General features: G+C 37.8%; 2 protein-coding genes across 6 annotated transcripts; one reads left to right on the top strand and one right to left on the bottom strand.

The window, feature by feature from the left end:
• Positions 1-4,234: 4,234 nt before the first annotated feature.
• Positions 4,235-7,589, bottom strand: LOC109064096 (neurogenic differentiation factor 4-like). Its single transcript, XM_019081107.2, has 2 exons — positions 7,354-7,589; positions 4,235-5,997 (listed from the first exon to the last, which is right to left on the bottom strand). The coding sequence occupies exon 2, from the start codon at positions 5,989-5,991 to the stop codon at positions 4,942-4,944; it is 1,050 nt and encodes a 349-aa protein (XP_018936652.1). The 5' UTR covers positions 5,992-5,997; positions 7,354-7,589; the 3' UTR covers positions 4,235-4,941.
• A 10,685-nt stretch (positions 7,590-18,274) lies between these two features.
• Positions 18,275-25,529, top strand: LOC109064108 (myosin light polypeptide 6). 5 transcript variants are annotated; one of them, XM_019081123.2, is made up of 7 exons: positions 18,275-18,632; positions 20,884-20,911; positions 22,472-22,615; positions 23,248-23,421; positions 23,571-23,648; positions 23,909-23,951; positions 24,994-25,529. In XM_019081123.2, exons 1-6 carry the CDS (start codon positions 18,462-18,464, stop codon positions 23,935-23,937), a joined length of 624 nt encoding a protein of 207 aa, XP_018936668.1. In that variant the 5' UTR covers positions 18,275-18,461; the 3' UTR covers positions 23,938-23,951; positions 24,994-25,529. The 5 variants fall into 5 exon arrangements, with proteins under 5 accessions (XP_018936668.1, XP_042569225.1, XP_018936667.1 ...); XM_042713291.1 differs by lacking the exon at positions 20,884-20,911 and adding an exon at positions 20,654-20,681 and having other exon boundaries at positions 18,276-18,632; XM_019081122.2 differs by lacking the exon at positions 23,909-23,951 and having other exon boundaries at positions 18,282-18,632.
• Positions 25,530-26,266: the final 737 nt, after the last annotated feature.

Raw genomic sequence — 26,266 nt, forward strand, 5'->3', positions numbered from 1 at the left:
TGCTGGACACATAAGAAGATATTTTAAAGAATGTGGGTAACCAAACAGTTTCTGGTCCCCATTGACTTCCACAGTATGGAGGAAAAAATAAATAAATAAAATACTATGTCAAATAAGTCAATGGGAATCAGAAATTGTTTGGTTACCCACATTCTTACACACATTAATATTAATATAATACATATCATAAAAGTAAACAACTGTGTGTGTGTGTGTGTGTGTGTGTGTGTATAGGGGCGCTTTATCATATAAAGTATTTTTATTTTATAAAGTATTGGCCAAATTCATCAGTAAGCATTTTATTTATGCCAACAAGATTATGTTGAACAGTTACTCAACATAAATCAATATTGTTTTTGATGGTCAGAATAATATTTGTTGACTTATTTTGTGAATTGTCAACTGAATAGTACAGTTATGAAGTGAACATATAGTTCTTCAAGATTTTTCCATACATTGACCCACTCTGAAACCTCCATCATTCACCATTCACCATTTAGACTTTTTAGGGCACCAGTACATTCAGGCTTGTACTGTATAGCTTATATAGATGATTATACATCTCTCAAATCTCTTTGTGACCTTTCCCCTCCCCTTTTCCATTTGTTTCTTACTTTTCCCATCCATTTCTCTTTTACTCTCCATTACTTTGCTCGGCAATCAGTGTGAGCTAACTGCAGGCTCTCTCTCACACAGTCAGGCCCTCCTACCTTGCTTTCTTTTTGTGCCTTTTTCCATTGGGACCCCCATCTGTCCCTCCTCTCCAGCCATTGTGGGGGCTCAAAGCTGGTCCACCTCCACAATACAGTGGGCGTGTAGAGGGGGGAGGCAGGGTAAACATGACAGCATCCCCATCCTATTAGAAGCTCTTTAACTTTGACAACCCAGCATTCTCACAAAGCTGTGAGTAGACTAGTCTTGCCTCACAATGTCACTTAAATGGCTTGTTCCACCCTTCTGCGAACTCTAACCTCCCTTTACCTTTCCTCTGCTCTGGATCGTCATTGAATTTGGCTCTCTGTCTCTCTTTAGTCTGATCTTAGCTCACAGGGCAGGTGCACCGCCGTCCGCTGTGCTGGAAACCTTTTATCTATCTATCTATCTATCTATCTATCTATCTATCTATCTATCTATCTATCTATCTATCTATCTATCTATCTATCTGTATCCGTCCGTCTATCTGTCTGTCAATCTCTATCTGTCTGTCAATCTATCTGTTTGTCTGTCTGTCAGTCTATCCAGCAATCAGTCTATCTGTTCTGTCCGTCCATCCGTCCGTCTATCTGTCTGTCAATCTATCTGTTTGTTTGTCTGTCTGTCAGTCTATCCAGCAATCAGTCTATCTGTCCGTCTATCTGTATCTATCTATATGTCTGTCTCTCTGTCCATCTGTTTATCCATCTGTTCATCCATCTATCTGTATCTGTCTATTTATCTATATGTCTGTCCATCCATCCGACCATCCATCCATCCACCATTTTTTTCTCATCTTTCTTCAAACCTCCTCCCAGTTTCCTCGTCCAGTTGCCTTCTAGCATATGCCACCTATCAGTTTCATTGTACTCCAGGTCTGTACCTTGACCTCCCTGTTCTCTGGCCTATCCAGTGTGTTTGTGCGAGTGTGTGTGATGTGACTCATGAGAAGGAGGATCACAGCGTTAGCTGAAGCTTAAAGGCAGGGGATTACGGCAGCACAGACACTGATTAAAGCCTTCCAGCCTCCTATGGCCCCATTAATACAATCTTAATCACAATGCTTTATCCCCATCTCCCCCCTATGGATCAGGACCTTTCATTTAGTGGGAGACTGTGTTGTTTGGCCAATGGATTAGTGCCAGAGAGACAAAAAAACTGGGGAGGAGTGAAAGAGGTTTCAGACTGCACTTTAATGTCTCTTCATCCACTCCTTCTATCTAACTGGTAAAATCACAACTACACACAACATATATAATTACCTTGTGCAGAAAATAAAGATTTGCTATTGCCCCAAAAAGTATTTGAACACTGTATAGCCACACTTTAAGGAATATCGGATTAAATGACTTGCAGAAAATGTCTTCAAGTCTGAAATGATGTCTAACAATTTGGAGTTCACACAGGTTTTCTAGCAGAGTTACCACAAGTGTAGTTCATCAGCTATGTTCAAATAAGACTACCAATCATAGTTCTCTTATTTCTGTGTTAAATTTTACATACAATTATGTATTATGAAGTATACTGTTTTATAAATGTAACATTTTGTTAATTGATTTAGTTGAAAAGTGTTTTATTTATTTATATAAATGCTACTTGTTTTGAAATTTTATTCATTGATGCAATGAAATTCATACATTTCTTTTAGTTTAAAATGTCTAAAATGTCTTTGGGTCACTGCATCCAACAATCATCTGCCTTATTCACCTGACATGGTCACAGGCAGAATAAATCCTTTGAGCTATGGCTGTATTAGAATAAGATTTAAAATTAATTCAGGGTATTTTAGGGTCTTAAAAACATCACACTAAGATTGTAGTATTCTTAAATTCTTTTCCTAAACTTTGTATGGGTTACAGCAATGACCATCTGCCCTATGGGAAAATGCAACAATCTTCACATGCCTTTTCATTTTTGCTAGCACATTTCTCCTCTGTGCCTTCTCATCTATTTTCAAAAGATATGTCATCAGCAGCTGACAACTCTGACATCGTTGCCTTATTTCAGTCCTGCTGAGTTCTGCACAGACAGCTGACGTATTGGCAATGAACAATGCCAAAGACAAAGTATAGTTTGTATAACTTCTGTGGGCAGTAAAAAGCAGTTTTATGAGTAACTTGCAAATAGATCAAATACTTTTTAAAGCAAAGATTTTCACAAAACAAAGTCTGATAGGTTAAAAATATATGTCTGAATAAGTTGTTGAAAACGTGGTTGTCAAAATTTTAAACTTGCATCTAATCTAATCGAAATCAAGGTTAATCCAATACTATAATAAGATACAGGTTAAGAGTCATATTTAGATTTCATTGCTCATATTTTACTTTTTTTCCCCAAATGTTCTTGACATCACAGCTTGAAAGCCTTTACTTGACTCTATCTATTCTGTCCTTTCCTCATCTTCGGCTACTCTCACTGTCTCAATGTGTGGAACTATGTGTCATTCCAATGCCCAGCAGACCCACAAGAGGACAGGGAAAGGGGACACTCAAGAATAAGGCCTTGTTCACCTCCACTGTTTTGGTTTACTCCCTCTCCCACTTTCTCTTTTCCCCCTTGCTCTCTCTCTCTCACTAGTTTGGTCCCAGCTGTCCATCAGCCCCCTGCAGTTCTCCCAGCTGTCGCAGCTCTCTGAACGAACAGCCTCACAACAATGCAGGTCAGAGGTCGAGAGAAAGAACACACTGCTCTTACAATAGACCAGAGGCGCCCGCTAAAACAATCGCTCCCTTTTTCTCCTTCACTTCTCTCGCCTTGCCAGGGCTGGAAAAGACAACCTTTGGAGCGGTGGATGAGGCGGGGTCCACTTCAGGCAAAACACCCTCTAAGGCACCCATTCTCATCTTAGTGCCGCTTCCAACAATAAACACACGTTCACATACAGGTTATCTGGCTTGTAAACCCACCATCCCTCTGTTTGTCCATTTGGAGAGGCATCGCATTGTCCGGTATGAGCACAGAGCTAAAGTCAACAATCGCCCTGTACTCCAGTGATATAAAGGTTTGTGGAAAAATGCAAACAATGTCTGCAAACATTTTCACCCTTTTTTTTCTCCCTATACATCATTAACCCCCTTTTTTGTACTTGTTTTGTTTTGTTGATTTCCCCAACCATTTTGGCAATGAAAAGGCTGGGAAAATGCAAGTGAGAGTGAAAGGGATCCCATGAAACAGTCACCTGTTCCACAGATATGTGTTCCCATGGCTCCACATGCTCCACTGACTCCCATGCCCATCATGAAATAAGGATCAAGCATAACAGTGCAACATTTGATTCTAATGACAAAAGAAAAAATCAAATGATGTATTGCATTATTATCTTGAAATGCAATTTATTTTTTTAAATGTCTGGTTTTATTGTTAAAATTATTATTCTAGCTGGTAAAATGTTACATTATGTTTTCAGTTTACATTATAGAATCTCTAATCAATTTGTCCATAATAACAATGAAAAAAAGCAAAATGAAGAAACAAATTTGTCATATTATATAAGAATATTTATTTTATTAAGTGCGAAACAGGTAAATATATACAAATGCTTCAGCAAAATTACAAATATTGTGGAGAATGACAAAATTACATTTAACTGAATGAATTCCAATAAATAAATTAGATACTTTATGATAATTGGTAGCAGTGACTGGCAGTGTACCAAAAAAACCAATAAAAACAGTGCGGACAAATTGTTTCAAAACATACAATTGTCATCAAAATAAATATTAAATACAGTCATAAATAAATGCATTTGTTATGGCAAATGTAGTGTACTAAATTTGTCCATTTCATTCATTCTTTCTATTTTTTTTCTTGTGTTTTGTTTAGTAGGAAATCAGCATCTGGTTGAACAGTGCCAAAGATACTAAAAACCTTCCAGTTTGTCTATGTGTCAGTACTGATGCACTTTTATGGCATGTGCACCAAAGTCATCATCCAATTTGAGGTGGAGAACATTAAGTTAAACAGAAAACAAATCCCAGAACAATTAAAATAACATTTAAAGGAGTAACAAATTCAGTCATGACGAAAACAAGAATAAATTAACGAAAAATATACATCTCTTTCTCAGTACTTTAGTTGCCACAGGTAGGTTACGTTTTAGATACTCTCTCTCACTGACAGGTATGGTCTCTTAAGGGATCAAACCAAACAGGGTACATGCAAAGTGTCTCCTTAAATGTGCTGCGCCCCCGGAAGCACACTGAGGAGCAGGAGGCAGAATTGCTGAGAGTATGTGGAGGTCATATCTGTTTATTCACTGTAAATGCTGCTCATCTGTGATGTCACAATGTGCGAAGGGGTAAACGGCTCGAAAGCCACATCTAAAGGAAGCTCAAAACGGGTGCCTGGGAACAGCGGGTGACCCTGAGGAGCTGGAAGGCCAGCTAATGAGGAAGGTGGGTAATGGTGTGAGGAGATGTAATGGGTGGCATGGGTCGGGTGGGGGGTAAAGTTCCTCTCAGCCTCATGTGGCGACGACTCCCGCTTGAGGGCGAAGTTGCCGCTGATGCTGAGCGGTGGAGTAAGAGGGCCATCGTAAGGTGGCGTGCCGCTGCTACATTCGTTGGGTGAGGAGTTCTCATAGTTAGCCCCCTTGAAGCCCTTCAGATGAAGCAAGTGTGAGGCCTCCAATGAGCCGTAGGGCGGACTGGGAAGTCCCGGTGAGGGATAGCTAATGGGGTGACCCTGAGGACCACCTACTCCTGGAACCCCGCACTTTTCATCCAGCTTGTTGATCAGCATGGACGAGGGTTCAAGTTGGAGGCAGCCAGCCACGAGGTTGCTGGTAGGTTGTGAAAGCCCCTTGCATAGCATCTCCACAAAACCAAGGCTCTCGGGTGACTGGCCACTCTCCAGAACCTCCGATAACGCCCAGATGTAGTTGCGGGCCAGCCGCAGGGTCTCAATTTTGGAGAGCTTCTGGGTCTTCGAGTAACAAGGCATTACGCGCCGCAAGTTGTCCAACGCATCGTTCAGCCCGTGCATGCGAGAGCGTTCCCTGGCATTGGCCTTGACGCGTCGGGCATGGAAACGCTCTTGTCTGGCTTTGGTCATTTTCTTCTTTTTAGGACCTCTTCGCTTGGGTGCCTTTTCACCGTCAAGACCCAGTTCTTCCTCTTCATCTTCCTCATCTTCCTCCATATCCTCACTCCCAAGCTCTACAGGTCTCCTGTGTAGCGGATAGTGACCAATCTCAGGTGTCCGGTCACCATCCGGTGAGCTGAGGTCTTCTTCCATCCATCCAAGTGAGCTGACTAGCTCAGTCACATCCCCTGGTTTTCCATAAGGTTTGGTCATCATTGTGATCTGAGGGCACATGATAAAGATTTGTGAGTACATTCAAATCAAAATAAAGCCTTATTTACACCTCTATGGGTTTAGATATTCAGAGTATGGCTGAATTGTGCTCCTCACATGAGTTAAGACCCTCATAATGGAGAGACTTGACAGACAGCACGATTATTTTGATGATTATTATATAGCTTACAGCTCTATAATTCCATTTCTTCCCTCAGTTTTAATGCTCCATCTAATGGCAAAGACTTTCTGTATGAATCCTTTGGTTTCTGCAGTCATTTTGGAGACGCTGTCCAATCTGGGACATGACTGGATTTAGTCCACAGATAAAGCGCTCGGATTTAATTTGAGGGAAGCCTGTAAACCGGAATCAACAAACACAGGACCAAGCCACACTAATACTAGAACAGTGTTGAATTTGATTTGATTGAAAGACGTCAGCATTGTCTCTAAATATGAGTTTTTGTCACAGAGATTTGTCGGCGTCCTAATATTCTGATGAACAGCCTATTCTGTTTGTTTTCCTTTAAACTCTAGAGCGCGCTTTTTAACGAAATGTTTAGATTTTAATTAAAGTTACATTCCATTGTGCCGTTCATAAACATTCGTAGTATTTATGCATTGGTGCGTGTTTGTTATTCCTTTATAAGTACAAAGCAAAAGTTTGTACTAGCCTAATAAATAGACCAAAGTGGGCATACATTTCGACTGGGTTAATTTATCGGAATTGTTAATAATAATAATTATAATAATAACGTCTAATTTTAATTGTTCCCTGAAAATGAAATAAAAATGGTGCAAAAGATGCAAAAGCCTCTAAGTGCCATCTAAAATTTTCTTCTAAAATGTGTTTTTTTTTTCTCCTCAGGCTCCTTTGTTTATGCTCAATTATTTTACTTTAATGGGAAAGAAAATAAACTATTCATTGCCATTAAAGTGAAATTAATGAAACCTACACATAGGAGCCTGATAAAAATGCTCATTTAAGAAGAAAATTTAAAACGGCACTTATAAATATATACACACACATTCACACTACCTGTTCATTCAGTTATTTGTTTAATTATAATAATTATTATTATTATTTAAAAAACAAGAAATAAAAAAAAATATATATTTTTTAAAATCTGAATCTTGTGATAATTCTTGAAATAAGAATCTATTTGTTCATACATGGGATTAGCCTACTACAACGTCTCCAAAAAAGTAACTTTCATTTTTGCACACCGAGCTTAAAACAGCCTAATATACATATTTAGCCTATATATATATATATATATATATATATATATATATATATATATATATATATATATATATATATATATATATATATATAAAATTTATTATTAAAAACAACATTACCTGTTAACGTAGCACCTGGCGTCACTTCAATAAAAGCTTTAAAAAGGTGGTCAGAAAGCCTGAACGCACTGTTAAAATGTTTAAAAGAATTGCTGTATATATATAAAAAAAGGAAAAACAAAGTTCCAGATTCCCCGCTGATGGTTTGTGTGTCAACAGTCCGTCTGCGCCAGTGCAGGTCCGTTAGCTCTCCATTGGTGCGTCAGAGCGTGTCTCTTGGCTAACTGAAGCGCACTGACTCCCGGCTTTGACTTTCAAGAGATGCTCACAGGCTCCTCCCACAAGCCCCCTACCCCTTCCAGCTGATCCGAACGCGCGTGGCGCGCTCGTGGCCAAAAGTTTCACGACTTAAAGTGTGTGGATTTATCTCCCGAGGTTTGTGTCTGAGTGTTCGCAGTTGTGTGGAGGGCACGATGCAACTTCCCTTATAGATTATCCTTATAAATCTTGCAAGGTGAGAGCCTTTGCAATCCATTTGTCATTTGTTAGAGAGAAGAAGATTGCAAATGTCAACAGTATTTGGGTCAATGACGTGTCGCTCATAGATAGGCTATGTATTTTAATCTATTACCGTTATTCAAAATGTAATTCGATGTAGAACGTTTTTCAATTATTATTTTATACTGTAGGGCTTTAAAATTCCTTCTCGAGGACGTTTCATTTAAAAGCTTTACATTTTTGAAACAAAAAAAAGTTGGCATAATATTTTATTATTATTTAAGAAAAAAGTTTTTTCGTGTTAATTCATGGTTGATACAAATTAAAGTAATCAATTTAAGTGGTGTAATCAACATACAATGAGTAATTTTAAACTTGAAAATATAGAAAACACTTTTAGACCCTCATGCCTGTCACCTTAATTAAAAAAAAAAAATCACGAACTAGGCTACTTTTTTATTGTTGAATTGATGGTCAACAACACATTACTTTCGTTTACTGGATTATGTAATACATCAGTTGATTTGTAGGCTATTCCTAATTGAAAATAGCCTATCAATGAGACTCTATATCACTCTCCGCTTTTCTTTCGTGACCTAACGTTTCTGCCCCAATTAAGCCCGCTCAGTGCTGGATTAATACTCCTGAGCCCTATTTGGTTTATGGCGAGGTCAAACGTTGGTCTTAACTCTAATTACAGTAGTCTAGTGTACAAAGACGCGCGCGCGTCCCAGTAAATGATTGTGACAGCTTGGTGCAGTGTGAGCAGGTGTGTTGTTCACCCGTTTCATTCATTCGCTCCGTCCGCTCATTAGCGCCCCTCGGCCCACCAAACCATAACGCTCAATAACTGCTGGATTAATCAAGCCAAAACGGTTTTGTTTTGCTAAGATAACTCACTCAGCCGCAGTGGCGCCTGCAGGTGTACAGCTGTGCGCACTGCGTACCATGAGCGCTCAGACTGACCTGACATTTGCCCCGCAAACATTTCAGCAGTTATTATAAGCCTGTGTCTCCCGTATTTCTGTCGACTGAACCAGCCATGCCATTAATTATGAATTTATCAGTCTATTGCATGCCAAAGTCAATTTCTGCATATAAATATTACGCCAAATTGAAGCAGAAAATCGTATATGCACTTTTTAATGAGATCGGTTTAGCCTACAGCAATTAATTTGTTGGCTATTTTACAAATGTGAATACAACGAATTCATGACAATGTTTTACATTCAAGGTACCCGTAAAATGTATAGTGAAAAGTACTTTAAAAGCGTCTGGAATGCAATAAAGTTATCTTTAAAGCTATTTTTAAAGCATTTGCTGCATGGATAAAAAAAAAGGCTAATAAATAATTTACATATCAGACAAAATCGCGTTGCACTTGCAATGAATCCTTTAAATGTTAAGGTATTTAGAACAGATCAACATAAAAATCAGAAAATAAAACCAGCTATACAATTATAGGACAAAGTTTTACATATATGCCATTATAATTTGTGTTTTATTTTTTAATTGTACAGAATTATAAAATAAAACTTAAATTATAATTTGGCCTGTTTTAGGCTTTCCCTTATTTTTATTTTTTAGACATCCATCAAATATGATAACAGCGCACTGCCCACTGCTCCGGGTGTTTGTTCACTGCTGTGTGTGTGCACTTTGGATGGGTTAAATGCAGAGCACGAATTCCAAGTATTGGTCCCCATACTTGGCTGTATGTCACGTCACTTTTTTTTCATTGTGAAGCGTTCCTGCTCAAGACCTAGACTACAGAAAGTGTTTGTTTTCTTTATGTTATAAAAGCACAACCTTTTGATGATATTGTGAGTGCACACAAATAAAAGAAGACCCTTTACAGTTTAGAATGATGTATTATTCGTTCCTTTATGAACCAAAATGACTGCGTATTTTAAGTTGTTTCCACTGTTAGAAAAAACGCAAGTGATCGAGCTGGCGCCTTCATGTGCAGAGCGCGCTTCAGCTTCCACTCTCCGCACGCTTGGATATGCGTCTAACAGCGCACAATAATCTAGGTTAAACATTTAAACTAACATTGTGATATGCTTGAACTGTTTTTTATATAGATTTTATTTTAGGCAAGTCCTGACTCTTGATGATTTGAGAAGGCTAAATTGATCAAATATATAGGCTATGATCAATTCATTGTCTGCAGCTGGCCGCTTGGTCTTTAACAAAGAACACACTAACATTTAACCAACAAGAAATGCTCCAAACGTTTTTCTAAATTAACTTCATGAAAAAAAAAAGAAAAAAAAAAACGAAACAAAATTTAATCACTTTTCCATTACATACAAAACTTATTTTAATAGCTGAAACAGAAGTATAAGCTTTTTTGGGAAAAGAGGGAAAAGACTGGCTAGGGCCTATATTTGAGGCCCTTACAGGGCTCTAATCCACCGCTGTTTTGTTCTCTGTTTTTGTCTGTGAGCATGCTCTTGATATATGCATTTTGTTGAGTTTAACCCCCATAAAAAAGATATACTGTATAATAATGATAATAATAATAAAATAACTCTGTGCATAACCTCGGAAGAAATCCTGCACGAAATTTGCCCCACGAAATACTCTTATCTGAAAATATTTATTGGACTACTTTATAGCCCATACAACAGATACTTAGGGAATCTTGTAATTCACAAATGTATAATTATATAAAGAACACTTGATAATACCACAAAAATGTTTATTTCAGAACTTTATCAAGGTGGTCGCTTTTATAATGTACGACGAATGAAACCGGCATTATGAAGAATGACGTAGGGCAGGCAACACATTTTCTTCATGGTGGGTCCTGTCGCAACATTTAAAATAGCCAACTTTCTGTAAAAAGAAAAAAAGGTGGAAAAAAACAATATGCAACGTGTTAACAAATTGCTCTGAGAAAGTATAACTTATTCAACAGATAGCTTACTCTTTCCAACACAGCCTCGTTTTCATGCAAGAAATGTTTATGTTGCGTCCACCCTGAATAATGTCAATTTATTCACCGATCAAATCAAATTGCTCTCTCTTGCATTTGAATGTTTTTTGTCTATAAATATATTTATACTTATATATTAACAATAAATTAAACTTTCTTTATAGTGCAATTTTTAAGTTGTTACTTAAAGTGAAAAAAGTTTTAATTTAGGCCTATATATAACAAGAAAATAACATTCTGTGCATTATTCAGTATTGATGAAGTTTTGCCCTGTTAAATTGATAAAGTTTGACTTTATTTGGGTAGTCACACATTATGTGTTCATACCACAGTAGGGGCTCTATTGTAGTAGTGTGCTATTGACTGTGGGGCTTCAAGTCACACGTGTCCTCACACTGATCCCATTGTATGCACCTAGTGTGCACATCTGTGGCCTAGACTAGACAGTCTGCTCATACTCTCTCTGCAAAAACCTTTGGTAACACTTAAAATTAACTTTCATTCTAAATCTAATGCAGATAAGAGAATGACTATACTTTTAAATAGTTTGAAATGGAAAAGTGATGTACAGTGATCTAATGATAAAACACAAATTGCTAAGATTTTTTTTTTAATATTATATTTATCATTGCTAGCCAGCATTTATAATTGGTATAGAGGTTGACTTAGACAGTTAAATGTTTAAGTCAAGCTGGACACTGGTGAATGAACAGATGGGCTTAAGTGATGCGTCTGCTGCACCAGCGCTCACGCGCCAGTCGCCTGCCTACCATAATCTCTTGTGCGACAACACAATCAACACAATAGGACAATATCCATACCGCTAGTTCACTCGGCTGATGCTTCTTTCCTTTCACACAAAGGAGGAAGGCTTCCACTTGTGGCATAGAAGTGATGTTAAGATAGAAAATCTATGCACTGATGCTTTTGCTATGGTAACACTCAACAATCAATGTCCAGTTAATCATGATTAACTTGAAAGAAAACAGCCACAAACATAATTAAGTAAAAAAAAAAAAAAAAAAAGCTTGAATATTCTCCTTTTAACACTCATTTTCAAGTCACTGAGAATCTGTTTCTGAGAAATTGGCCTTCAGATTTTCGGTTTGTGTGAAGGTCATAGAAAGGGTATCTTATACATTTACATGCTTAAGTGTGTTCAGAGTGGTATACTGTCCCATATGAACCAGGGATCACATGTGTGTCAACACTATGTACACCTATAGTAACTGTGTCATGCTTCCCCAAAGATCCCAGAGTAATCCTGCTTCTCCACAAAATCACCTCCCAGGAGTGTTTCACAATGCTGTGTCACACCTGCAACCTGTATTGGGAATTACTGTGTTGAGCCCAAACTCTCCTCCCTTGTGCCCTACCGTCAGACAGCTAACTCAGGGACCGAGGCCTGCTGCATTTTCTAGTCCACCTCAACCAGAAGTGATCACTACAATCACAAGAGACCATTTACTCCTTTTTACCATCTGACCTTAAAACTGAGAATTTCATGAGGCTTTCTTAAGTGTTCATGCAGTGGGTCTTCATGGAAAATCTGTGAATGCATAGCCACGAGACCAGCGGTATACTCAATAGACAACCTCCTGTTGAGACAGTTTAGAGTTCAAATTATATCCAGAGGAACAGCACTCAGAACTCCCATGACCTCTTTATTGTTTAGAGTGACAGCTTCACTCCCCCAACCCCATCTGCAGTCCCAAGGAATTGCGTTTCTGCAATTATTCAGAAAGTACTGATTGGACTTGAATATAATTCACAGAATGAAACATTAAAACAATACTTTTAAGAGCCAAGTGATAATTTAAGTTCACAAATTACAGAATTTCTCCATAAAGACTTAATCATTAATCAAATAAATGCAGTGTTGGTGAGCATAAAATACTTCTATAATAGGGTATTTATCTAGTTTTTACTATAATTAGTTCCAATTTAATGCCGTCATTGTAGTGAACCTAACTGTGCCATATAAATATCACACTGTTTTGAAAGAACATTGCTGACAGTTGATTTAATCTTAGGCTTCAACTGTATATGTAAAGCAATAACCAATAACAAAAAATAATGTGTATAATATTTGTTTTTTATATAATTAATTGATTGGAGCAAAAATACTTTGTGAATGTGTACCTTTATCTTTATTTATATTTAAGTAAATACAATAATGTAAATCTGACAAATTATTAACAACTGCTGATTCACTTCACGGAAGTCATAACCTAAAAAGACTTGCGGTTCAATGAGTCAGTTGTGAACGTAGAATCTGTACACATGAGAGAGTTAAAGGCTGTTTCTTGAATCTCTTTAACTGATTCTTTAAAAAAAGAACTCATGTATGCTACAGTGTTTGTTGATGAGTTCAGGAAACACTGATGCACACTCTAACAAAATTATATCTGACAAAAGCACATAGGAAAAGTTAACTGAACTAGATTTGAAATTATTTGTTACATTTTTGTCACATTAGCAAACATTTTAGTTGCAGTCTGGAGCTTTGCTATAAAGTTTTTGCTGAATGCATTACACCAAAAAAAGGGGAAAAAAGCACCAAAACTTCAGCAGAAGCCTGGCAAGCCAAAACAGACTAATCAAGCGCATCCACCCCCTGTCAACACATCAACGACAGTTAGTAGGACGCGTCTCCTTAAGCACACCAGTGATGACTTAGCAGTTGTTTACTCTAGCTGGCTTGTTGTGATGCTGTTGTAGTTCCCTTGGTTGAGAGTCCTTCTCTGTGCCAAAAAACCCACACACCCACAACTATTGCCACAAGTGAGTTATCCTTTTTTGCAGTCCCAAGGGACCTGTTTGGAGTGGGAAGGGGGATTCGTTCGCCTCACTGACAGATGGGTCCTTGTTTCTGTCTTTCTCTCCCTCACTCCCTCTCTCCTGAGCTCAGACACAGACACACTTGCTTAGACTGAGATTGAACGAATACAATAGGAATTAAAGCCATGCACACATGCTCCCTCTATGTCTCCTGAAAGCTGAGCCCCTTGTAATAATTATAAAAGCAGGGATGAGTTTGGGCGATTTGGGCTGGGCTTTTGGGGATAACTTCCATAAAAATTTGGACTTAATGACTTTTTCTAACTAATTTTTTTAAAAGTTGTAAACAAACTATTCAACCAAATAAAGTTTCGCATGACAAATATAAATGTTCAGTGTCATAGAAGAACCAGTTTGTGCCATGGAAGAACCTGTCAGTTATTAAAAGAACCCTTTTTGTCTTAGTGTGAACAATGTTTTTCCACTATACTACACTATTGTCTTCTGTAAAGCTGCTTTTTAGCTTAACTGATGAATTTTGCAACATTGACACTGAATTAAATCAACATTGAACTGACTTGAGCTGAGTAATGACAATATTCTTCTGTGGAGCCATTTTTTTTTTTTTTAGCATCATTGGTGAATTTTGCAAATCGACTGTTATTGAACTGAATTGAATCAACTTCGAACTGACTGGAGCTGAATAACAACACTATTGTCTTCTGTAGAGCTGCATATCACTGAACTGAACTCATTCATAATTGAAAGGTTTAATGGATGGTCTTCATCTGTTCCAATAAGAAACCTTTGTTTTTAAGAGTGTACATGTCCAAAATTGATTCTGAAAACTGAATTGTATTCCCTTAAGAGAATAATAGAGAGTAAGAGTGTGTCTGTGTTTTAAAAGATATGTGTTGTAAAGGTAATCCCAGAGCTCCGGCCTTATCTGCTGCTTACTGGAGCTGAATACAGGAGTTCTCTGGGATGGATCCTGAGGGACAGGAGAACAGCCTAACTCGTGCTCTTGGACACTGGGGAGAAGTGGGGCCCGAGTTTTATAGCTGTGGACTTTTAACCTCAGTATTACTCCCTTCATCAGTGCATTATTACTAAAAACATTCCTTTTCTCCATTAAACATACTGAAATCATGGCCAATGTGGAGCGAGTGGAGGGAAGCAGGGAATAAAAGCCAGTCTGCCAGTTTGTGTAAATCAATCCCATATTATATCAAGTGCCCACTGCATAATTGGAAGCGTAAAATTGCCCATTTGCACAATATGCCACCTGCAACCCCTTTATAGGCTGTTCTGCTATTGAAACGATGGCTGGAGAGTGTCCACGCATCACCTCTTGCAATTTTTCTAGCGATTGCTTGGAAGGCACGCAAATTCCATTCTGTTGGGGAATTTTGAGGGTCATACTGGCTATTAGAGCCAACCGAGGATAATTGAACCATTCCAATGAGCTGAATACAATCACTTATAGTTCCAATTAAGGTGGTCAGAGAATTCCTCTCAAACCACATTTTATCAAATGAAGTGTTCATCCAATCACAGTCCATCCTTTTCCTGAACCCCAACCCTGTTGGGGTGAGCTGTGAGAGACGAGGGAGAGGGGGAGGGGGGTTCCATCTGCTTTGCTGGCTGTCCTTTGGGATGTGGGCATACCCCAAGGGGCTGTAGCTGGGAAGGATAGAGGGAGAGGAGGATGGGAGGGAGTGAGAGAAGTTGAATAGATTGCACCCATGCACTAATCAAAGGCCATAATCAGTATGCTCAAACACAATAGGCAGATTTTGCCCATTCCTTATTCTAGCTTCTCCGACAAACACAATCATTATAAGATTCATATGTGTCATAAAACCAAATGCAACTGGCGTTTTGTAATTAATGACATGAGTGAGCAGATTTGCAGGTTTCATTTCAACAAATTAAAAGATTTTGGAGTGTTTGGCAGGGGGCCACAGATTGTGTGTGATCAGGTGCATTCAGCCCACAAGTGGAAAAGTCTGATTCCCGCTGTGGTTTACAGCAATATGACACACGAAGGTGATAAGTGGTTTGATTTTATTTTTATAAATGAATTTAAATTAAAATAAATCTAGTTTTGCAAAAAACTTTTACCATGTTATTTTCTCTAAAACATTAATGGAAATAAATAAAAATAATTCTAAATATCATCAGTAAATACAGCTACTTTATTTTCCCACAGCTTCAAGAGAAAATGCATTTGTGCAATGTCAATGAGCCGACATTTAAATATTGGTTTTTGAAGTATTTTGCCACTTTTATACAGACTTTTTGATGCGGAAAAACAGATGCCAGCTGGAAAACACTACAGTTTCTGATTAAATGAGACGAGAAGTTATTGTTTGTTTGCTGCATGAAAGACAGAGAGACAAAATAAAAGGAATCAAGTTGCATCAGGTTTCATGGTTTCTCGTCAGCTTGGACTTGTTGAGGGATGCCTGGATCTGAAAGCTGCGGGTCCATGTGCGTACCCCGGCGTTAAGCATCCCATTGATTGAACTGCTCCTCCAGGGCAAAAGCAACTTCAGTGCTTTAGTTAACACCCCTCCAGCCAACTGCAGGGCTTTCAGATTGGCTGGCTGCCTCTAAGCTGCCTGTCTTCTAGGCTTATTGTTTCGCGAGCCCTACACAGTCAATATTAAGCTTGGCTAATGTGATATAGAGACAGCTGGAGAAGCCACAGATATTACCATGACACTACAGAGTAAGGGGTGTAATGCCATTAAAAATAAATCAGGTGGTTTGATGATTTGGCATGGTCCGGGGATTCTGTGAGACATTAGGTGGGGCAGTTGCTATAATTCTATTACACATTCTGGGGGAACCTCTGAGGAACAATTGATTCCCTTTGCCTATAGTTCAGCATAATTAAATTTCTTTTCATCAAAAACCTGAAAAGAGGAAGGCAAAATATAAAGTTTACTTTTCCAATTGGAAAAATCAGACACCAGAATGATCAATTCTGCGCTTGTGTAAAAAAAAAAAAAAAAAAAAAAAAAAAGCAGATGTTCTGAAGACCTTTCACCTAGATGACTACAGAAGTCATACTACAGAAACTTTTGTGTAGCCTAAGTGAAAATAAATAGCTAAACAACAACGTAAACATCAAAAATAACTAAGCAGAAGATTTTGGGCATTTTAACGGTTTAACGTAGCCTACTGGATTAGTTGTTGCTTAGATTATTGCACAAGCAGAGAATAAGAGAAAAGTGAGGCCAAAAATTAATCTCTTAAGTCAGTTGTAAGACTTGATGTTCACTCGGCAGAGTCGCTACGTCTTCACTGAGAAAACACGTGAGGTCCCCACTGGTTACAAAAATATATTATAGTCTATAGACATTTTGCGCAAATTAAACAGCTCTGGCGAGCATTTGTAATAACCAAAATGTGCAATAATTAATTAATTCAGTGTGCCGTTAGTCGCGCGGTGGGGGTCCTGTGTCACCATTGTTCTGATGATCGAGACACAAACGGTGATTTCAAGCCCCATTGAGAGCGGGATGGATTGTACGGAAAATCTATTAAAGGGAGGGGAACATTGATTATTCAAAGGCTTCCGTAAAAATACAAAGTGCACTAAATATATCTGGACGTAGGCTACTTGTCATCTTATAAGACATGTACTGTCGATAAACAACTATCTTAAGTTCCATTTAAATCTATTGTTTAGGCTACATATTGTATGATGATTTGGGTTATTAGTGGGTTTAAAAAATATAAATGTTTAGTGACATCAGGACAAAATGATTGAATGGCTCCAAAGGGAGTTGCGCCATCAGACATACAGGCATGATTAGAGCAGGTTTAACTCACTTAGTCTGAACATAAATTAGAAGCAACTCGTATATTCAGTTTGAATAATACAACACGGATAGAGGTTGAACCAAAATAACTAATAACAAAATAAATAATCTGATTTAGCCTATAAATAATTTTTCACTACCGAATTATTTTTATTTACTCACGTGTGTCTTAATTAAGAAGGAAAAGGGAAATTTTATAATAGTAGTTTATTAATCCCCATTTATTTCGTTTTGTTGGTCTGGTTAATGTTTTATTTTGGGCAATACTGACATCTAGTGGTTATAGCCAAGCACTACTTTGCCTTTGTGCTGTCATGCCCTAAGCCTGTGCTGATTGGTTAATAGTAGTACTAGGCATAGAAAAGTAATTCCTACCTTTAAGTGATTTCATTGTGAATACATGATCCAGACATTTCAAAACATAGTAAATAATCCCAAAAGGGTTCAACACACAGTTCACTGGAAATTATCTGTATTATGAATAGCATTAAGATTTGTCTTCACTGGAATACTGGTATTTGTTCATTAGAAGCGAATGATATTATACTTTTGACCAGTACATTTATAAAGCTATTTATAACATTTATAGGGGGGGGGGGGGGTAAAATAATAATAATAATAAGCATTGAGGAAGAATGCAAGTGTGAGGAAAATATTTCCCAGAGATTAAAGGAATAGAATAAAAATAGAAATACCTATAAATAACCGTATAGCAGATCTAGCTCTTCTGCAAACACACACACACAAACACACAGAGGTCTTGATGCAAATGTAAAATGAGTTTCTTTTATACTGATACTGCTGTCTGTCAGTGACACAAACACCCTAACACCCACATATGAACACGATTCTCACTTACATATAAATACAAGCGGAGAGAGTGAAACAGACTCAGTGAGACAGCACTCCTACGCACACTCTCTTCCACTCTCACTGCATGCACATCCACTGCATGAATTCATCCTAGATTATTCCTGCTACCTGCTTGCTTCTCCTATTCGTTCTTTTCTCTTTACTATCAGGGGACACACATGCAGTTCATCTGACTGAGCTTTTTTCTAGATTTTTTTGCAAAACAGTGGACCGGGAGGAAGGACACCTTTCAAGGTCTAAAGATGGCACCAAAACGAGAACCATCAATTAAAAAGTCTCCATCAGGGGGAACGTTACCAAGGCACGGACCACCATTTCCTTGCCCTGCCACAACACCTTCACCCCCAAAACCTGAGTTGAAACCGCGGATGCTGCGCCCCTCTGATTCCCCCTTTGACCCCAGCACGTTAGAGGTAAGTGATGGTCCTGCAACCGAGCATTTAGAATTTGAAATTTCTCCTGCTTATTCTTCATTACTATGGCAACAGCTCTTCTATGCATCACTAAAATAGCAAAGGGAAATCTAGCATAGATAGAATGTGGATCAAAATTGACCAAAAACCCTTTTGATGTGTGAATTTGATGTGGACTTAAGAATTATACATTCATATTTTCTGTATGGCAACATTACACACAGCAACACAAGTATCAGTTCTGACTTTTATAGTAGTTAGCTGTGAATAAAACATCAGTGTAATCTTTTATCCAGCTTCTGATTACCTCAGCATAGCACACAGAAAACTGTGTCAACCCAGCCCTCAAATCTTGAGAGAATACTAGAGCTATATCAGGATTGAGAAATGGGGCACCAGTGTAGCTGGTCCACTATAGAGTCCCTGAGTTGCATTGCTGTCACCTTGAATTTTACTTAAATGTTCTAAATAATTCATATTCTTCCTTGTTATATAGTCTACCTTATTCTCAAATCTAGATCGAAACCAATAGAGCAAACCAGTCAGATACTGAACTGCATAAGAACAATGGGTTTGTGTAGGAATTTAACACACACACACACACACACACACACACACACACACACACACACACACACACACACATATATATATATATATATATATATATATATATATATATATATATATTTGATGAATTGTTTTTATACATTTAATTCGTTATTTATACGATTCACAGATATCCTTATGAATATAAAGCCTACACCTCCATGTGCCTAGGAAGGCAGCATTAAAGTACACAATGGAACCTTACAAAAGAAAGCTTACAAACTTACAAATCATCAGCATCGAACATATAGGCTACACGCTTTGCCAATTGTGTTCAGTCAATCATTATGCTATAGTGATCTGCGCTGGGAGTGTGCCTGTGCACTTATATCATCACTCTTTGTGTGTAATGAGAATTCTCCACCCTTCATGGTAGTGAAGGGAAGTCAGACTCAAGCTCCCGAATCGGTTCCTTCGAACGGTTCTTGTTAAAGAATCATTTTTTATAAAAGTGATTCAGGTATTCTTTACGTCATGACGTATCACGCAGTTCCTGACATCCTATTTCTAGTGAAGTGTTCCAATTAAGCCATTTTAGGTAAATAGCTAATATTCGAGGGTTTTTTAATTCATTAAATATTATAATTACTTTTTATTAATATAATTATTTTATAAATAAATGTTGTAATTTCATGAGTCCTGGTTAGTTTGTTGCAGCCATGGTTCAGCCTTACGTCACTCTCAGTGGCGGCGTTTCAAGTTGTTGACTCTTCAAACGTTTTACCGAGTCAGTCCGCGAATGAATCGTTCAATCATTGTAGTGAGCCGGTTTAGCTAATTCTTTGAAAAGATCCGACTCCAATGAATGATTCATTCACGAATCGGATATCGCAACCCTTCATAACTCAGCAGCGCTAGCTCGAGTCATCATCACATACTCCCGCCGCTATACACACAACCGGAAAACAAACCACTGCAGATATGGTAGGCATATTGCACGCATTTAATTTAAAAAAGGTTTCAGTAGAATTCTATATAAACATTGCTAAGTTTATGGTTTGGTAACTATATACACGATCAGTGCTAAGAATGTGTCGTTAGCCTATTTCATGCTAGCTAACCGAGTTTTACGCCTATTAGTACGCAAGAAAGTGACCAAACCTGTGTAAATTGTTCATGAAATTCTTTTACAGAAATCCAAGAGTATGATAGCTAACTTACATTAATTAAAAGATTGTGTTTTAGCCTTATCTGTCACCCGGTAGAAGAGCTGTGGGTTAGCGCACAGTATTAACGTTAGCTGGTCAGTTTTTGCCAAGGATAGAAAACTTTTTTTCATGCGGCCTAAAATACTTTCCCTGGCGGTTTTTATCGACCCATAGATGTGATGTTGTTAGAAATCCCGTCTGATTCACAGCTTTGTCATTGTGCATCATTTCATATTCACTGAATGTCGCTCTGTCTCAAAACAGTCTGACTTCAGCGAGGACCAGATTCTTGGTGAGTTTGTGTCTAGTCCAGATGCATGTTACTCTGTATATGTACTATTTCCCATTTCCCTGCATTTCTTGCTAGACAGCCTTCTTTTCATCATCCCATCCATGTTATTCTGCTCATCTGTTCCTCTGCCCCTACATTCCTCCTGCTTTCTATCCTTACCTATGTATTGTTTTCCTTTGCCACTGTTGTATGTCACCTCCAGATTGAGTTTAACTTGGAGCAAATACACGGTGAGTGCACTGAAAACTTTTCTGTTCTGATGTCACTTAGTTTGCATGGTGTTAAGGACAACAAGCTGCTGTTTGTGCGTCTTATAGCACCTCACCTGCCTCCTTCATTTAAAATGTGTTCTGTAATTAACATAAATAAACGGCAAGAATCATAATATGGTTTGTTTGAAGAGTAGAAATGCATTTTTGAAGTGTAGGTCTATCAGCTAATGTGTTTCTTCTGTTGCACGGACAGTCATATCTGTAGAGGGTGTGTCTGAATCAGGAAGTGTTGAAACTGGTAACAAAAGAGTGCGAAGTCTTGCTGTGTTAAACGTCTAATTATCAACTCTGAAACTCGACTATTTGAGTTAGAATGTGTGTTACTATCAGTCGCATGAGCTTTGTTTTGGTGAATGGCCATTTAGATACATCTTTGCTCTTGTTTGTTTAACCAAAGGACGTTGACGTAATACTGCTCACGCTCCCGTTTTTCTCTCATACCATATATGGTTAAAGGCTCAATTTAAGGCATGCAAGGGAACAGCCACATTCCAGTGAGCAGGAAAAACATTGGAGAGATGGGAGTTTTTTTGGAAGGTCCTGTCCTAATGGATAACATTCAGTTATTTTGCTGAACTCTGGCTTGGAGTCAAAAGAATAGTTTATTTATAACCACAAGTACTTTAACAGTTTAAACACTCAATAATTGAAGCATAGGCTTTAGGCTTATGTTTAAAGATTAATACATTTTAAAAAAAATAATCTCTTGGCTTTTTAATTGTACTGTATTATTATTTGTTATATGCTATATATTTTTTTTAATTGGGGTGCTTTTAGGAAGTTGTGTGCGTACATGAATAATCACTATAGAATAATTTTGAAAATGCTGTTAAAATTGTGTATTTAAACATGATTTATTTATGTTGTGTATTTAAACTAATCAGTTAAATTCAAGAAACTTAAATATGTTTTACACACACACACATAAATAAATAAAACATTCAGTTTTTCAGTACTTTCCTATTTTTGGTCAATTAATATTATATATACACATACATAAAATACCATAAAAGACTATTCAGAATTAAGTATTTGTAGATAGTGTGTATTAAATAATAATGGTGTAGTTTGGTGCCATTACGTTTGCCTGAAGTTCTGCTTAATTAGCTTTTTGGGGTGTTTGAATATTTCACTAGCTTTTTAACTCGATCAAAAGGTCTGAGTACTGAGGTATATAATGACTTAATGTCTAACCTGAATAGAGACCGCAGAAAATAGCCTAGAGTGCCATTAATATTGATGGCTGGTGCAGTATTTCTCTTTGTGCTGATCAGTTGGGCTCTTTAAATTAAGTCAGACCATTTAAAGGAATGGCCTGTCGTTACATCTCTACAATGAAAGGCATAATATATCTTGTCCTATTTTTCATGCTGACTAAAATCAACCATCCTTATTTGTCATCCCCATTCATTTCAATTTCTCTTTCTGTTCCATGCATGTATTTTGTCCTTCTGTTTTCCTGTTATCTGTTTGTTTCCCAGCATTTTGTTTTAAGAATTTCTTTAATGATCTCTGCAGAATTTAAAGAAGCCTTCCTTCTGTTTGACCGGACGGGAGATGGGAAGATCACCTATAGTCAGTGTGGGGATGTGATGCGCGCGCTGGGCCAGAATCCTGTTAATGCAGAGGTTCTCAAAGTCCTGGGTAACCCTAAGGCAGAAGGTAGGACAAGACACTGGACAATGGCTGACCTGTATAATCATTGCCTTAATATCATGTCTTATCTTATCCTTTTCTGTATTTTATAGAATAAGATATTTCAGTGCTCAACAGTATGAATATTTATCTGCTCTGCTGGTTGTTCAGATTTGTGCTTGCCCTGCCAATATTTTTCTGACCTCACACCAAAAATATACACTTTATTTTTAGTGGCATATATTAATGTATAAAAAAAAAAAAACGATTACATAACTTGCTCACCAATGAATCTTCTGCAGTGAATGGGTGCCGTCAGAATGAGAGTTCAGAGAGCTGATTAAAAGTTTCACAGTAATCCATGTGACTCCAGTCTATCAGTTAAGGTTTTGTGAAGTGAAAGGCTGAACTGTTGAACTATTGAAAAGGGTGTAAAATTTGTTTAAATGCATAAAAAATTTTGGTGACAACAGCACTGGGCTGTTATCTCAACTGACCCGAAACTCTTTCACACTAGACCATCATTATTGTTGAGCCCTGTATTTGTGTAAGAAGTAATACTTTGATTAACTATAATAATTATAGTAGTAGTTCTCTCTTCCTGGATAATATGGAAATAAATGCTTTCTTGTCTGATTAAAGATTTCTTTGTTCCTCAGAAATGAACCATAAATTGCTGGACTTTGAACAGTTCCTGCCCATGCTCCAGGCCATCGCTAAGAACAAAGACCAGGGCACGTTTGAGGACTTTGTGGAGGGGCTTAGAGTATTTGACAAGGAAGGCAACGGCACAGTCATGGGTGCTGAGCTCCGCCATGTTCTCACCACACTGGGTAAGCCGGCCGAGAAGATATTTAAAGCCCACTCCTCCACATCTAGGCCACTGAATGTAGACATGGTTGAACTGAACATTATGGTGTATTGGTATGTAGTGCTGTATTTGCGAAACATTTATACATGGGTTTATTTATTTTCTTTATAGGAGAGAAGATGACCGAAGAGGAGGTAGAAACGCTTCTAGCCGGACACGAAGATGCTAACGGTTGCATCAATTACGAAGGTAAACAACTGAGTTTGATTATGCATATACGTTCATGATGAGAACACACACACTGTTCTACGAGCCTAGTAGTTTGTCCATACAACTTAATAACAGTACATTTGAATACAAAACAGATCATTGTGCTGGGAATTACATGATTGTATGGATGTATTATGTTTATGCACCACAATAGAAGAAAACATTATAAGCATATGTAAGCTCTTTTAGCGAGAATCCGATCTTGAAAGCATGCCGTAACTGTAACTGATCTTCCACAGCCTTTGTTCGCCACATCATGTCTGGCTGAGAGATGTCTCGGGTGTACGTCTACCTCCTGCCCTCAACATTTATAACACGTGAAGCAACAATCCATCCAGGCTTTTTCTTTAAAGCTCTCAGACGCGTGTGATTGCGGAGTCTACACCTTATTATTTTGCTACGTTCAACATAATATATACATTCAAAGGGTAGCTGTGCATCATGCAACATCTAGAGCTAGAAAGCCTGGTTGGATGTAGTTTGAAGGTTTTGACATATGGTTGGACTCTTCCCTATCTCTGCAGCAGCCTTTCCTCTGGCCGCTGGCTGCAGCATGCTCTCTGCATGTGGCCGTCCCTGCGACGGCTCTCAGAGGCGAAAGGGCGACTGCACTGCTTCAAACTTGAGTGCATGTCAAGGGGTGTAGCATAACAGGGTGTACTGCTTTGAAAAGCATTTCATTCAGTCTTAGGTTTTCTTTTGATATCAGCTCACTCCCTCCCTGTGCTCACCAAGCAGTGTGGTTGCTTTTATTATTAACTAACCAATCAAATTGCAGTGGTTTGGCTGTTTTTGCTCATCTTTCTCTCCCTTTTCCTGATGGAGGCTGATACATAGCTCAACTCTAGGATCTCTCATTACTGTAGCTGTGCTATAAAACCGTTTCCACTCTTGTCCTGTAGAGGAAGACCAGAAGGAGCTTCTTTAACATTTTCTTGAATCCTAGACCTGGTTAAGTCTTTGAGCTGTGGTTTAGTAGGAGCTAGCCATGATCTTGCTCTCACCCTGTTTCTCACCACTTATGAACGAGTACAACTGGGGAATGGCTTCCAACTACAGCAAAAGTCGCAGGCTAAAGGCAGTTTTTCAAGGGTCGATGAGGTTATGTGAAGGGCATTTGGATGCTATTATTATTAAAATTATATATTTTGTAAGTATTTGTTAAATTATTTATATTTATATTAGAATCATCCCAGTTTTAAAGGAATTTTTCCCAGTTTTAAACTTCATTTATTTATTGACACTGTGTGCTGTAGTTGGGGTCGATCCCCTTTTTGACACAAATTGGAAACTCACTGTGTTTTATTTTTTTATTTTTCTACAGAACTCGTCCGCATGGTCATGAGCGGTTGAAGATAAAGACCACAACTCATTTGTTTGTCTTATTTTCTATGTAATCATTTCTTTTTATGCATTTTGTTTTTTTCCTATTCATTCAATCACCATCATTTGCTTAATGGCTCCAGTCCTTCGCTCGTGTTTGCACTCATTTGGGTATTTTTATTAGAAGTGCCTTTATCTTCTTTAAGTTCCCATATGACTCCAAGAGGTCCACCTCCTGTCCTGTGGTATTCAAACCATTAAGCGATATGAAAAAGATCTCTTGTGTGCCGACTGGTCTGCAATAAAACCTCTCGATGCAGCACATTAGCAGTGTGTATGCAATATCCAGTGTATCCTCAGGCATCTCTGCTGGACTGTGCTGTAGTAGAAATGTCATGTCTGGCCAGACTTTTATTTTTGGCCTTTTCAGAATAAGTTACCTTTTTCAAATTGAGAAGTTATGAATCGGAAATGCAATAACATTTGAATTTACTTGTAATGTTCTCACTGTCCAATAAAGTACATTTTAAACAGAAACTACTTGTTTGTCTTAATTTCAGATTCTTCCAGAGTCTTGTTTTAAAGATTGTAAAAAAAAAAAAAAAAAAATGTTGTAATTGTAAATTTAGAGATCATGAGCTTTGAGTCCAGTGGAACTTGCCTCTCTCCTGTTTGCAGATAGATGGCAGTGTTCTTACACTTTGTTGAAAGCTGAACTTTTTGAAAGCCACCCCACCCCCACCAACCAGTTGCGTTAATTGATTGTAGTTAATTGGAAAAACCAAGCTGTTTGAAATGAACTTCTTTTGCAGTCAGACTAATGCAATTCAAATTATCACTATTTGGTTTCAGGTCAGTGATTTAAATTAAAGGTAAACATTGTTGGCACTAAGATGTTTGGTGTCTTTGGGACTAATTTGTCTCAATTGCTTATAAGGGCAAATCTCTGGCAGGCAGGTATATAGTGGGTTTTAGAAACCAGCTTTTTTCATGCTCATCTGAATTTACAGCTACCGGTTTTCCTTTAATTTGAAGAATCTCAGTGGACATTTGAAAACTAACAATTGGCATTGCAAAACAAAGGAAAATTAGGAAATAATATAAAGAAATTACTTTTTGTAGTTTTCATTAATACAATCTATATCCTGAATTCTTTATAATGCTGTTCTTTTATATTTTCTATTCATCAAAGAATCTTGAAAAAAAAGAGATATCACTGTTTCCATAAAAAAAAAAAAAATGTTTATTGATCACCAAATCAGCATATTAGTATG

This window comes from Cyprinus carpio, chromosome A23, assembly GCF_018340385.1.
Source record: "Cyprinus carpio isolate SPL01 chromosome A23, ASM1834038v1, whole genome shotgun sequence".
NCBI classification, from domain to species: domain Eukaryota; kingdom Metazoa; phylum Chordata; class Actinopteri; order Cypriniformes; family Cyprinidae; genus Cyprinus; species Cyprinus carpio.

Bases quoted from the DNA above. Each gene is read 5' to 3' on its own strand.
- LOC109064096 (XM_019081107.2), bottom strand. From the start codon at position 5,991: ATGATGACCAAACCTTATGGAAAACCAGGGGATGTGACTGAGCTAGTC.
- LOC109064108 (XM_019081123.2), top strand. From the start codon at position 18,462: ATGGCACCAAAACGAGAACCATCAATTAAAAAGTCTCCATCAGGGGGA. The intron at 18,633-20,883 runs GTAAGTGATGGT...TGTCACCTCCAG, and splicing joins TTGACCCCAGCACGTTAGAG to ATTGAGTTTAACTTGGAGCA. The intron at 23,422-23,570 runs GTAAGCCGGCCG...TTTTCTTTATAG, and splicing joins CCATGTTCTCACCACACTGG to GAGAGAAGATGACCGAAGAG.